Source organism: Bos indicus, chromosome 2 (genome assembly GCF_029378745.1).
Source record: "Bos indicus isolate NIAB-ARS_2022 breed Sahiwal x Tharparkar chromosome 2, NIAB-ARS_B.indTharparkar_mat_pri_1.0, whole genome shotgun sequence".
Lineage (NCBI taxonomy): Eukaryota > Metazoa > Chordata > Mammalia > Artiodactyla > Bovidae > Bos > Bos indicus.
Window position 1 is genome coordinate 99,752,690 of NC_091761.1, and position 13,450 is coordinate 99,766,139.

A 13,450-nucleotide genomic window follows, 5' to 3' on the forward strand; every position below is an offset into this window, starting at 1 on the left:
ATAATCATCACTCCTTCCTTCATCTAAGATACTCCAATTTTGGTTCACATCTGTATAACTATCAAGCTACTTCTAACTTAAAATTATATATTTTATGTCTTCTGCAAATATATAAATACATAATTTTAATAACCTGACAATATTAATCTTATTTGTTTCTTAATATTTTAAGGCAATACTTCTAAAATATTTCAAATTCCAGTATCAAGAAACATGGCCGCTTTGTGGACTCAAAGACACACAAAAAAATATTAATTTTGCATTTTATTAATTCAGGTTAAATTAATAGTTCAAATGCCTTTCTCCCACTCTGATGTAATTACTAATTAGCACATTTTTGGTTGCAGGAACATATAATAAAATTCATGATTAAAATTCTTGTACCAATAGCTTCCACCATAGGCTTTATGAACTCTGAACTACATGAACTGAAAAGACATCAATGGAATTGCAAAAGCCAGCTTATAACACAGAGTCCTGCACAGAATTATTTGTAGCAAGATGATACCTAATTCCAATCTTAGGGGGAAAAAAATCACTGATGATTAAAGCTTTCTGAGGAAGAACTACTTATGGCACTTAGTGAGTTGCTCAGTAAGAGAAATCAAAACTGTATTAATGTTTTGATTAATGTTAAAAACATAACATTAGATATGTTTTCCAAAAATAAGAGATTGTACGAAAAGCTACATTAGTGGAACAAGATATAATAGTCTGTGTATTTACTGAGCTTTAACGAAAGTGAGAGTTAGGATGTTATTGCAGAGATTTGATGATATGGTCCACTATTCACCTGAGACTACTGAGCAGAGCATTCTTAAACCCGCTTCATATCTGTTTTCAGTCACTGAGCATTTCCTTAGCGTGTACTTCTGCTCAAATGAGATACAGTCATATGCTATCCTTCAGATTGCATTTACAATATCTGTACATAAAACTGGGGCAATGTAGAGCATCATTTCTCACAAAATGAATAAGTAGTATTAATATGTATTTCAATGCTTTATAAAGTTCCTCAATGTAATACATGCTGCAGAAACCATGTACACATTTGTGTGTGTCTATCACATTATATTGATAATACAAGTATATTTGCTGTTTTGTATGTTTTCCTTACCAGTCAAGTTCTTCAGTCCAAGTTCTTGAAGTCCAAAGTTTCCATCTTTTCTGTAGTTTAAAAATATTGCCAAGGCATATCGATCCTCATAAAGCTTTGTCCCACGGATAATGCGTAAGTTCTCCAGAGGCAGATAGCGAAACTGATTAAGAGCCACCAACACGTAGCCTGTGACTTCTCGTATAGACTGAAAAGACACAAACGATGGCCTGTGTCAAACAATTTAAAACTGTCAGTATGTTTACATAGTCAAGTAGATAAAATTGAGTTATTTAATTCTAACTTTCAGCTTTTAATTGAATATACTAATTTCCATACCATATTATAAATAATTGCCTTGACATACAAGATCACAAGGGTTAGAATTTCATTTGAAGAGTGGGTTGCATTTTATTTTTAAGTCAAGAATGTGTTTACAGTAAAAATAATTTACTGAATTTTATTGTATGAAGTACTCTTCATGTCTGAGATCTGAATATAATTAAAAGAATAAAGATCTCATTCTCTGACAGACCAAAATTAGATAAGAACACATAAATATCAATCCTTATATTTTAAAAATAAACTGGTAAACATCACAAAATAAAGTTGCATTAATTTGTAGACTGTGGACAGATTTCAAGCTGCTATATTATTGTTTAATTTTATAGAAATCAAAGAACAATTGTCTTATATCAATATATTTCTGACTATATACATATATAATTCATATTGTACATATATGCATTAGATACACACAATTTGCATTAGATACTGATTATGGTTTCTAATTTAATTATTAAAACAATTTTTATTTTAACTGTATGCTGTTTAAATGTAGTTGTCTATAAGTTAATTATTTGAAGGTTTGTGAGGTATTTTAAAGCAAAAAAAAAAACTCACAAAAAGACTTTAGGCTTCATCTAAAGCTATAGTTTTTGATAAAATACATATAAATAAAAGTCATGTCCAACTCTTTGCAACCTCATGGACTATACAGTCCATGGAATTCTCCAGGCCAGAATACTGGAGTAGGTAGCTGTTCCCTTCTCCAGGAGATCTTCCCAACCCAGGGTTCAAACCCAGGTCTCACACATTGCAGGCAGATTCTTTACCCACTGAGCCACAAGGGAAGTCCCAAATGCATATAAGAACAGTAATAAATATAGGTCTTATATTTTAAAAAATATATAATTCAGAAGTGTGAACAAATTTGATATTATTTAATGCCAATTTCAGACTATTTTTAGATCTCTTTATGTCAGATGTCCCATCTTCAGGCTTTGGTCCTCTGTTTTTCTCTGTCTACTCTTACCTGCTTGTCTTCCAAACTATTATTACCTCCAAACTCCTAAACTCCAGATTCATATCCAACTGCCTACTCTGCATCTTCACTTGGATGCCTCACAGACTTCTCAGATACACATACACAAAGCTTAATGTCTGTCAACCTTCCACATCCTACCAACAGCCTTTGTCACCTTAGCTGATGTCAATTCATCCTTCCTATTATTCAGGCCAAAGTCTTGGGGTACTCTTGAATTCCCATTCACATCTATCTTTAAAAGGATTAAGGATCCAAGCATGTATGACATCCACTGGTATCCTCTGAGCTACCATCATTCTTTATCAAGATCACTATAATCGTCTCTGCTCTTGGTGCCTTCTGGTGTATTCTCAGTAAAGCCTAGCCCTGATATTTTAAAAACATAAATCGAGTCATGACACTTCTTAAAACTGAAATGTCTCCCAAGTCACTCACAGTAATAAAATTCTGTGAGTCAAATGAGTCAAAACCTCTATTTGTGTTTTCCCATAGAGAAACCACTAGTCATAGATCAACAACTGAAAAATGGTTAGTATGAAATGAGATATGCTGTCAGTGTAAAACATATTATGGATTTCAAAGATTACATGTTGAAATGAAAACATTTTAGATAAATTGATTTATATTAGCTGCATTATTAAAGCTGAATTTACCTGTTTATTTGTACCTTTATGTTGTGGCTACATGGAAATTAAAAATTACATTTTTATGCCTCTCATTGCATTTCTAATGGACAACTCTGTACTATATGATCTGTTCATCATTCTTTTTCTGACTTCTCTTTTTAACTTTAACACCTTGCTTACTCTTTCCAGTTTTGCTGGTCTTTTTGTTGTTCTTTCAGTATGCTGAGCATGGTCCTACCTCAAAGTGATCAGTGCAATTTTAAGAGCCTGAGTTTCACTCCTTCTTGATATCTTCTTTGCTGATTTTCTCACTGCCGTCAGGTTTCTGCTCAAGTTTCACTTTCTCAGTTGAGATCACCTCTGATTGACCTATTTAATATGGTGACCCTCCCACTTTTACCCACTTTCATCTTTTTCACTCCCTAACATACTGTATACTTTATATATATACCACATTTAATATTTATAGTCTTTCTCGCCTTTTCCCAGAATATAGGCACTACTAGTACAACCATTTAATTTGCTCACTCCTGTGTCCCATATAACAAGATCAGTACTGTTACTCAGTAAGAGATCGACGAATGTTTGTTAAACACTGTGTCTCTTCACTGGCCATACCTTCACCACTAGGTAGTCTGAAGAGTCAGAGGATACCTATCTGTAGCCTGCAATCTTCTCTTCTAGATAGATCATGCTGCAAACCTCTGTGAACCCAGAATTTCATTCCTCAAAAGCCCACTCCTCACCAAATATTTATTTAGGGTCAGTGATATCATCTTTCCCAGCTGTGTTCTGTCCACAGACAACAGACTGTGCCACCAATGTGAGCGCACCAAGGAAGGATGGGGTGGTCCAGGGGCAGATCTTTAAGGGGGAGTGTGTTTAATTAAATGTTTAAGGGGGAGTATAGATCCTGGATGTGTGGGCCAGAGTGTCCATTCACTTCTGTGCAAGGCCTCTCAGAATATGGATAGAACTAAGTGATGTAAGGGCTACAAGCTGAAGGCCATCTCTCTATATACGACCATAATCCTGAGGAGTCCAAAAATTCTAACATTTCACTTGGCTTTCCAGGTTGTTATAAAGATATATTTGTCAAAATGGGAGATAGAATTCATTTGATTGAATAATAGTTGCTTGATTTATAAGTAAATAATAAGCCACACAACAAGTAAGTCCTCATTTATATTCTTATTCCAGGCCCAAAGGATAAACACACTACCACTGATCACCATGACAAGTATAATGCAAACAGAGAGAGGTGGTGACAAAGTGGCAAGAGAAACATGAAACTACTCATGTCTGGCATCAAATCGGGAACTCTGAGTCACAACAGGAATTCCTGAGACACTGAGCATTTTGGATCGAAGAGATGAATGGAAAAGAGGGGTTAAAGATCAGCAGAGGCATGCATTGCTTGCATGCTACAGCGTGCTTTAAAACTATACCTGTCTGACATAGTATAGCTGCAGAGCCATATGAGTTCTCCTCCAACCACTGTTAAAAATGATTGAGCTAATATTTCTTTGCATTCTTAAAATAGAGATCACAAACTCTTTTTAACATCATTTTGTCCAAAAGTAAAATTACTTCATTCATTATAAAAACAATTTATTTTTAGCTTGTATATAATAATTATCAAGTACTCTGGGTTACAGTGATGACGGCACTATGATAAAAGTTGGAGTATAGGGTATAATCAATATTATTAATCCTTTGGCTAAAACGTGTTATAATATCCATCATTCTTCCTAACAAACTCATGATTAGCTCTAACTTCACCTAGGAAGTGGCTCTTTTTTAATAAAAACCGTAAAAATCTATTGGCTTATCATAGGATAGAAGGTCACAGGGATGGGATTATTAGAGAAAACACAGGTGAAGCACACTCAGGAAAAAGAAGAGGTTTATGAGCAAAGACACAATGTCAGCAGAAATTCTGCAGTGTTTATTAGAGGGATAAACTCTTTGTAGTTATTAACTGAAAAAGATGTACCACTTGGCATGGGCTTTTTGGCCACACATTAGCAGAGGCTACAAATAACCTACAAATAATGAAGACTCTAGTATAAAAAGTGTTATAGATATGAGCAAAGAACAACAGTGACCATATAAAGATCAACTAATCATAGAAGAGGGTGCTCCAAGTGCCTTTAGCCAAATGAGAAAGTAAGATATAACTAAGAACATCTTTGCATTCACATATTATTTAATGTATGTAATTATTCTTAGAAACGTTTTTATTATCTTCATGAAAAGTCAGGTTGAAAACAACAGTTACTCCTTTGACCAGATTCTGGGACTGAAGGGATTTACTGATTTAATTGAGATTTTTGTGTCTAAAATGAATCTCTTTCATTATCCATGCTGCTTATTTATTACACTCTGGTCTTGCAAAATAATACATGTAACTTAAACATTAGCTTAACAAATAATTATTCTGCTATGGGAATATTGGGGTATCATGGTATGTTCATGTTGAGAAACCATATGTTCAAACCATTTTGAACGAAGCCACCCATGAGTAGGTGATATCTAATTTATTCATGACAAATTTTCTGATAATAATGATGGTAGAGATGCTATTCACCTCATCCCAAACATCCCTTCTCCCTAGCCAGCTAATTATGTAAATATTAGAAGAAAGATTATAGAAAATCCCTCAGTCAAAAATTTATTGCTCTAGCCTTTTATATCCGGAGGGTCTCATGGAACCAAGTAATTTTTAAAGAATTATAGGAGATGAATATAAAATGTTACATTTAAAAGCCACAAATATGGCTTGAATTTGTCCTAGCTTCTTTTTGTTTTGTTTTGTTTTATTTCTGTTTGTTTTATGGAATTTATAGTCACATTCTTGTAGGTACTCTTAATACCCTGCCATGAACAAATATCTTGAAACATCTCAGTAGGAAACTCCACTGCTGATGACATGAGCTACAAGGCATATTGATTGCAAATAAAATTATAAGAAGAGACTTAGTAATGGTAAGGTTGCTTAATGCTGAAAAATAGCCAGTAACATGCTGCTGCTGCTGCTAAGTCGCTTCAGTCGTGTCTGACTCTGTGCGACCCCATAGACGGCAGCCCACCAGGCTCCGCCACCTCTGGGATTCTCCAGGCAAGAACACTGGAGTGGGTTGCCATTTCCTCCTCCAATGCATGAAAGTGAAAAGTGAAAGTGAAGCCAGTCGCTCAGTCATGTCCGACTCTTAGCAACCCCATGGACTGCAGCCCACCAGTAACATAGTTTTGAGTTAATATTGTCAGGTCACTAGGCAATGTGGGTGAAAAGTCAAGAGATATCTAAGTGCCAATTAAGCTCACAATATCTGATAAGGTCAAATAATCATGTTAGTTATCCACTGTTCCTCTCCTTTCAGCCACTAGAAAGAATGTGAATAGCATGGGCCTTTTACTTTCTAAAAACTATTTAAATAATAAAGACTATTTTGAAACATATGGACTTATCTAACAACTTCCCCAGTATTTATATATATATATATATATATATATATATACACACACATACACACACACACACACACACATATATATACATATCTTGCATATGTACATATATATACATATATATTTATATATAAATGTATATATATATAGAGAGAGAGTTAAACATATGGTAAGAAATGTGAGCTCAACTGCCAGGCAAAGCTGGGTTGTGCCTTCCAGCTTTGTGGTCTTGACCAAGTTGTTTATCCTATCTGAGCCTCAGTTTCTTCATCTTAAAAAGTAAATAGCAAATACCTCTCTTATAAAGGTGTTATAAAGAATAGAAGATATAAGGGACATGTCTGTAAGGGTTCAACAAATGCTAACTATTATAAGTAATGTTATCTTTGTTAATAGCTAAGGCAGATGAACTATCTGTGGACAATCAAAATTGAAGACAAAATAAACCATTGCTTCTAATTTCTTTTTCATGTGGCCTTTGGTATGTTTATATCTTACCTCTTCAACTTCTGATTTATTCCTAAATTACAGAATTGGTTCCTTATATTGTTTCTGTGTATGCTATGGCCATTAGAACAGACCCTGGCACTGAACAGATGGCTGTTGAATTAAAAAGTAGAATGCAATGCTTAAGGTCTTTTTAGATATTGTTTTTCACTGAAACTGATTCAATGAAATTTCTGATAATTAAAAAAAAAAAAAAAACGCATTATTTGAACAACACAATCATGGCTGTGTCCAAGGACCACAACTCTAAATAGAAATCATTAGAATGCATCAGAAAAGAGAAAACTCAGGCTCTGGTTCTGGTTCAGTTATGTTTAGCCTTAGGAAACTGCCTATTCTGTCAATTGAAGACTGAATGCCTACCAATATTCACCCACAGTTATCCCGCTCCTTGTGTAAGCTGCTGCTGACTAAAACTGACTTTCATTGTCAGTGTATGCCTCCACAGAGACTTTGTTCGAGTGAATAGTACTGACAATCATTAAACCCTTACATGCTTCAAAACACATCTAATCCAAGGAACAATTTGATATCCACGCCACTGGATGATGGAAATAAAAAGAAATGGAAAAATGAAAGAAATTTGACCAACTTCTCATACCATATTAGCAGTAAACCTAGGGGGGGAAATGCATGGTTTGTTCTGAAGGACATAAATTTATAACCATTTTCTCTTACAAAATACTTAAAGAAAAAAATGTGAAAACTGCAGTTATACACTTTTCAGGATATGGTTGTCATTCAACCAAAAATTAGAAGAGATTGTACTGATTCACTGGGCTTTCCATTTACCTTCAGATGATTCCAGAAAAATCAATCTTTATTGTTTCTAAATCTCTATTGCATTTCACAATTCTTATAACCACTGTTCCTTTTTTTATTTGAAATAATTCCCTATTCTTTAATCATAGTTGATTTTCTTTAATTTGGTACTTAGTGAGAATAGTGAATAGTTCCTTAAATATTCATTTACCTTAAAATTCAGGTGATTGCAGTACCTCACAATTTTTGAATATTTAATCAGGGGTTAGGGACAATTTTGCACACATTAAAAATAATAATACATTCTTGGCTAAATGCATAAAATGTTGTTTTCTAGATTTTTTTTCCTATTCAAATTATATACCAAATCCTTGTTATTTTTCTTTACTATAAGCATCTTTGAAGATAACACCATTTTTTGTTAAGACTTTCTGTAGCAAGTCAAAATAGTTCTGAATTCTTAACTTCTACTCTAGTGTCTCTAATGTACTCACATCCAATTAGATATCATACACAAGTATTCCAAACTGCCATTTTAATATTCTTTTATAATTATTTAAAATGTACAAAACTATTGAGACTTATTGTTTCTGGACCAAGGTGTGGACTGGGAAGATCCTGAGTTTGCTCCTTTTTGTGGACCCACTGAAACTGCAACTATATACACAACAATTATCTCTCAAAACTACCTGAAGGCTAGCAGAACAGGTCTTCCACAGCTAAGGATATAGAGAAAAGGACACATTGAGATATAGGTCAGGCAGATGTGGTCTGATCAGAACTCTCACTCTCGGTGTGGCCATGCATGTGTGCATGCTAAGTCGCCTCAGTCGTGTCCGACTCTGTGTGACCCTATGGACAGCAGCCCACCAGGCTCCTCCATCCACAGGATTCTCCAGGCAAGAATACTGGAGTGGGCTGCCATTTCCTTCTCCAGTGGCCACGCAGAAGTAGTGGTATATCACAACCATGAAGGTTGCCCCTGAGAAGCAAGGGATCTGATCCCCACATAAAGCTTTCTAGGCTGGGCTTGCACTGGGAAGATAAAACTCCATAATACTGACTTTAAAAATAAGCAGAACTTACATCTGGAAGAGCAGGAGGACTATGGGGAACCAAGATTCAACTCTTGAAGGGATTGCACATGAACATCATAGCAAACTAAAACCAAAATCCTACACTACATACACAAAACATAAATTTTTTAAAAATGCAAATATACTACTAAAGAAAACCATCAAACTGCAAGGGAATAGGATAAGAGAAGGATAAAGGAACAGAGAAGAAGTATAAAATCAATCAGAAAACAACCAAATGGCAAAAAGTATACCTATCAAAAATTATGTTAAATGTAAATAGACTAAATGCCCCCAGTCAAAAGACATAAGGTGGCTGAATGGAGGGAAAAAAGAAAAAAAAAAAAAAAAAGACTAACCAACAATTCCACCTCCACAAAGGAAATGCTCAGATATGAGCAGCTTATACAAAACACAGAATAAAAGTGAAAATATAGACAAAAGATATCTCATGCAAAGGGAATCAAAGAGAGCTAGAATAACAATATTTATATTAGACAAAATACAATTTAAAGCAAAGAGTCTAACAAGAGACAAATAGGGACGTTATGTAATGATAAGGGTTCAATCTAACAAGAAGTGTAACACTTGTCAATATTTATACACCCAACACAGAACCTAAATAAAGAAAATATAAAGACATGAATAGAGATTTTACAGTATTTATAATAAAATAATAGTAGGGCTGGCCTACATCAATGGATAGATTATCCAAGACCAAAAAACAATAAGGGAACATTGGACTTAATGACAGGCTCTATCATAAAAAGTTAATAGATACATATATAGAACATTCCACCCTAAAATAGCAGGAAAAAACATTACTTTCAATTGAACAAGAAACCTTCTCCAGCACAGATCACATGTTAGGCAACTAAGCAATCCGCTTTAAATATAAGATTGAAATCATATCAAATATCTTTTTCAACCACAAAAGTGTGAAACTAGAAAGCAATTGCAAGAGGGAAAAAAAAAACAAACACACAATGGCTAAGCAACATGCTATTAAATAACCAGTGAGTCAATGAGGACATCAAAGAGGAAACTTAAAAAAAAAATGTTTGAGACAAATGAAAGTGGACACAACATTCCCGTATCTACAGAATACAACAAAATTAGCTGTGAGAAGAAAGTTTATAACAAAGCAGGTCTTCTTCAAGAAACATGAATTATCTCAAATTAACAATCTAATATATCTAAAGTAAAATAAAAAGAATAAGCAAAGCCAAAAATAGTAGAAGGAAGGACATAATAAAGATTAGAGCTGAAAAAAAAATGAAAGAGATTTTAAAAACTTATAGAAAAATCAATAAAATTCAGAGGAGGTGGTCTTCCCTGGTAGCTCAACTGGTAAAGAATCCACCTGCAATGCAGGAGACCCCAGTTCAATTTCTGGGTCGGGAAGATCTGCAGGAGAAGGGATAGGCTATCCACTCCAGTATTCTTGGGTTTCCCTGGTGGCTAAATTGGTAAAGAATCCACCTGCAATGTGGGAGCCCTGGGTTTGATCCCTGGACTGGGAAGGTCCCTTGGAGAAGGGAATGGCTACCCTCTCCAGTATTCTGATCTGGAGAATTCTTTGGGCCACAAAGAGTTGGACATGACTGAGTGACTTCCACTATTGGTAAAAATAAAAGTGATGAAACTTTGGCAAGCCTCATAAGGAAAAAAAAAAAAAAAAGAGCTCAACTAATAAAATCAGAAATGAACAACAAAAAATTGCAAAGAACATCATGGAAATATAGAGGATGATATTAGATTACTATCAATAAAGTTAACAAACTGGACAACCTAGAATAAAGTAAAAATTCCTAGAAATAGATAATCTTCTAAGACTAAATTGTGCAGAAATAGAAAGTCTGAACAGAATGATCACTAGTAATGAGATTGAATCAGTAATCAAAAACGACAAATAAAGATAAGTATAGGAACCAAAGGCTTCATGAGAGAATTCCACCAAACAAGTATAGAACAGTCAATACCTATCCTTCCCAAACCTTTCAAAAAATATAGAAGATAAACACTTTCAAACTCCTTCCATTACTCCAATAGAAAAAGCAAAGACACTACAAATAATAAAATTACAGGTAAGTATCTCTAGTGAATAAAGATAAACAGTTTTTCGACAATATATTGAAAAACCAAATCCAACAATGCATAAAAAGGATCATTTAGATAAGGTGGGATTTATTTCAGGGAGGCGAGGATGATTTAATATTGCAACTCAATCAATATGACACACCACATTAACAAAAGGAAGGAAGAAAAAAGTTACACCATCATCTCAATAGACACTGAAAAAGCATTTGACAAAATTCAACATTCGTTCATGATAAGAACTCTCATTAATGTTAGTACAGAGGAAACATAATAAAAGCCATTTGAGAAAACCCACTACTAACATCATACTCAACAGGGAAAAGTTAAAATTTCTCCTCTAAAATCAGGAAAAAGACAGAGACTATTATTCTCACCACTCCTATTTAACACAGTATTGGAAGTATACTAGCCACAGCAATCGGAAGTAAAAGGCATCCAAATTGAGAGAAGAAAAGTAAGAAGTAAAACTGGCATTTGTAACTATTATTTGAATATGGCATGTTATTATATATAGAAAATCTTAAAGTCTCAGCATCCCTCCCCCCAAAAAAACTATTAGAATAAACAAAATCAGTTAAGTTTCAGGATACAAAATTAATATACATAAATTTGTTGTTTTTTATATAACAAAAATGAACTATGAGAAAGAGGAAACAAGAAAACAATCATATTTACAATTTTATCAAAAATAGAAGAATTTCTAGAAACAAACTTAACAGGAGAGGGAAAAAACATATAATGTGAAAACTCTAAGATACTGATGAAGCTCTAAGACACAGTGAGACACACTCTTCACTGATGAAGGGAGTTGAAGATGATACTAAGAAATAGAAGGATGTCAGTCCTGTTGAACTCTTTGTGACCCCATGAACTGTAGCCCACCAGGCTCCTCCATCCATGGGATTTTTTTTGCAGCAAGAATACTACAGTGGATTGCCATTTTCCCCTCAGGGGATCTTCCAAATCCAAGGATTAAACTCACATCTCCTGCATCTTCTGAATTACAGGTGAATTCCTTATAGCTGAGCCACTTCTTCATGTACTGGAAGAATTCTGAATTTCCATACTACACAAAAGGAGACAAAACCATACAATGGAGAAAAGATAATCTCTTCAGTAACTGGTGGTGGTAAATATAGGACCAGAAACCATAAAATTCCTATAGGAAATTATAGGCAGAATATAAATCTTTGACATAAATCATAGCAATAATTTGGGTATGTCACCTAAGGCAAAGTGAACCAAAGCAAAAATGAACAAATGGGACCTAACTACACTTAAAAGACTTTGAAAATAAAAATAAAACTTAAACAAAAAGACAACCTACTTAATTGAAGAAAATATTTGCAAATTATATGACTGATAAGAATTTACTATTTGTAATATTAAAGATCTCATGCAGCTCAGTAACTAATAAACAACTCAATTTTTAAAAATACAGTAGAAGACCTGAATAGGCATTTTTCCAAAGAAGGTATAAAGATGGCCAATAGGCACATAAAGAGATGCTCAACATTGCTAATCAACAGAGAAATGCAAATCAAAACCACAATGATATATTATTTCACACTTGTCAGAATGACTATCATCAAAAAGTCTACCAATAACACATGTTGGTGAAGATGTGGAGAAAAAGGAACTCACGTAATGCTGAAAGGTGTGTCAACTTGAGGAACCACTACGTAAAACGCTAAGGAGGTTCCTCAAAAAAGTAAAAATGTAACTACCATATGATCAAGGATTTCCACTCCTGGGTATATATCTGAAGAAAACACAAACACTATTTTGAAAAGATACATGCACCCCAGTGTCCATGAAAGTATGAGTTACAGTCACCTAGACATGGAAGAAATCTAAGTGTCTAGTGTCCATCAACAGATAAATGGATAAAGAATGTGTGGTATATGTACACACATGTATGTATCTATATATATACATGTGCACACACACATATACACATCTATATACATCTGCACACACACATACACATATACACATACAGACACACAAAGGAATATTACTCAGCCATAAAAAAGAATGAAATTTGGTATTTGCAAAGACATGGATGGACCTAGAGGGTGTTATGCTAAGCAAAATAAGTTAGATAAAACAAATACTATATGTTATAATTTATATATGGATTATAAAACATAAAACAAACACATTAACATAAGAAAACAGGAACAGACTCACAGACAGAAAATAAACTACGGGAGAGAGGGGAAGTAACAGGGGAAAGATAGGAATAGGAGATTGAGAGTCACAAACTACTATGTATAAATAAATGTTACTAGAACACAGCACCAAGTATATAGCCCATATTTTATAGTAATTTTAAATGGAGGATAATGTACTAAAAATATTGCCATTATGTCACAAGCCTGAAACTAATATAATATTATTTTTTTTAATTTTATTTTATTTTTAAACTTTACAATATTGTATTGGTTTTGCCAAATATCGAACTGAATCCGCCACAGGTATA

At 34.0% G+C, this 13,450-nt stretch overlaps 1 protein-coding gene across 6 annotated transcripts in view; it reads right to left on the reverse strand.

Moving 5' to 3' along the window:
- Positions 1 to 13,450, reverse strand: part of ERBB4 (erb-b2 receptor tyrosine kinase 4) — a 1,281,057-nt gene that overhangs the window by 571,997 nt on the left and 695,610 nt on the right. For all 6 annotated transcript variants that reach the window (XM_070800265.1, XM_070800289.1, XM_070800279.1 and 3 more), the window contains exon 3: positions 1,118 to 1,304. In XM_070800265.1, the coding sequence (XP_070656366.1) occupies positions 1,118 to 1,304 (187 nt within the window). The remainder of the gene's footprint in view (positions 1 to 1,117; positions 1,305 to 13,450) is intronic.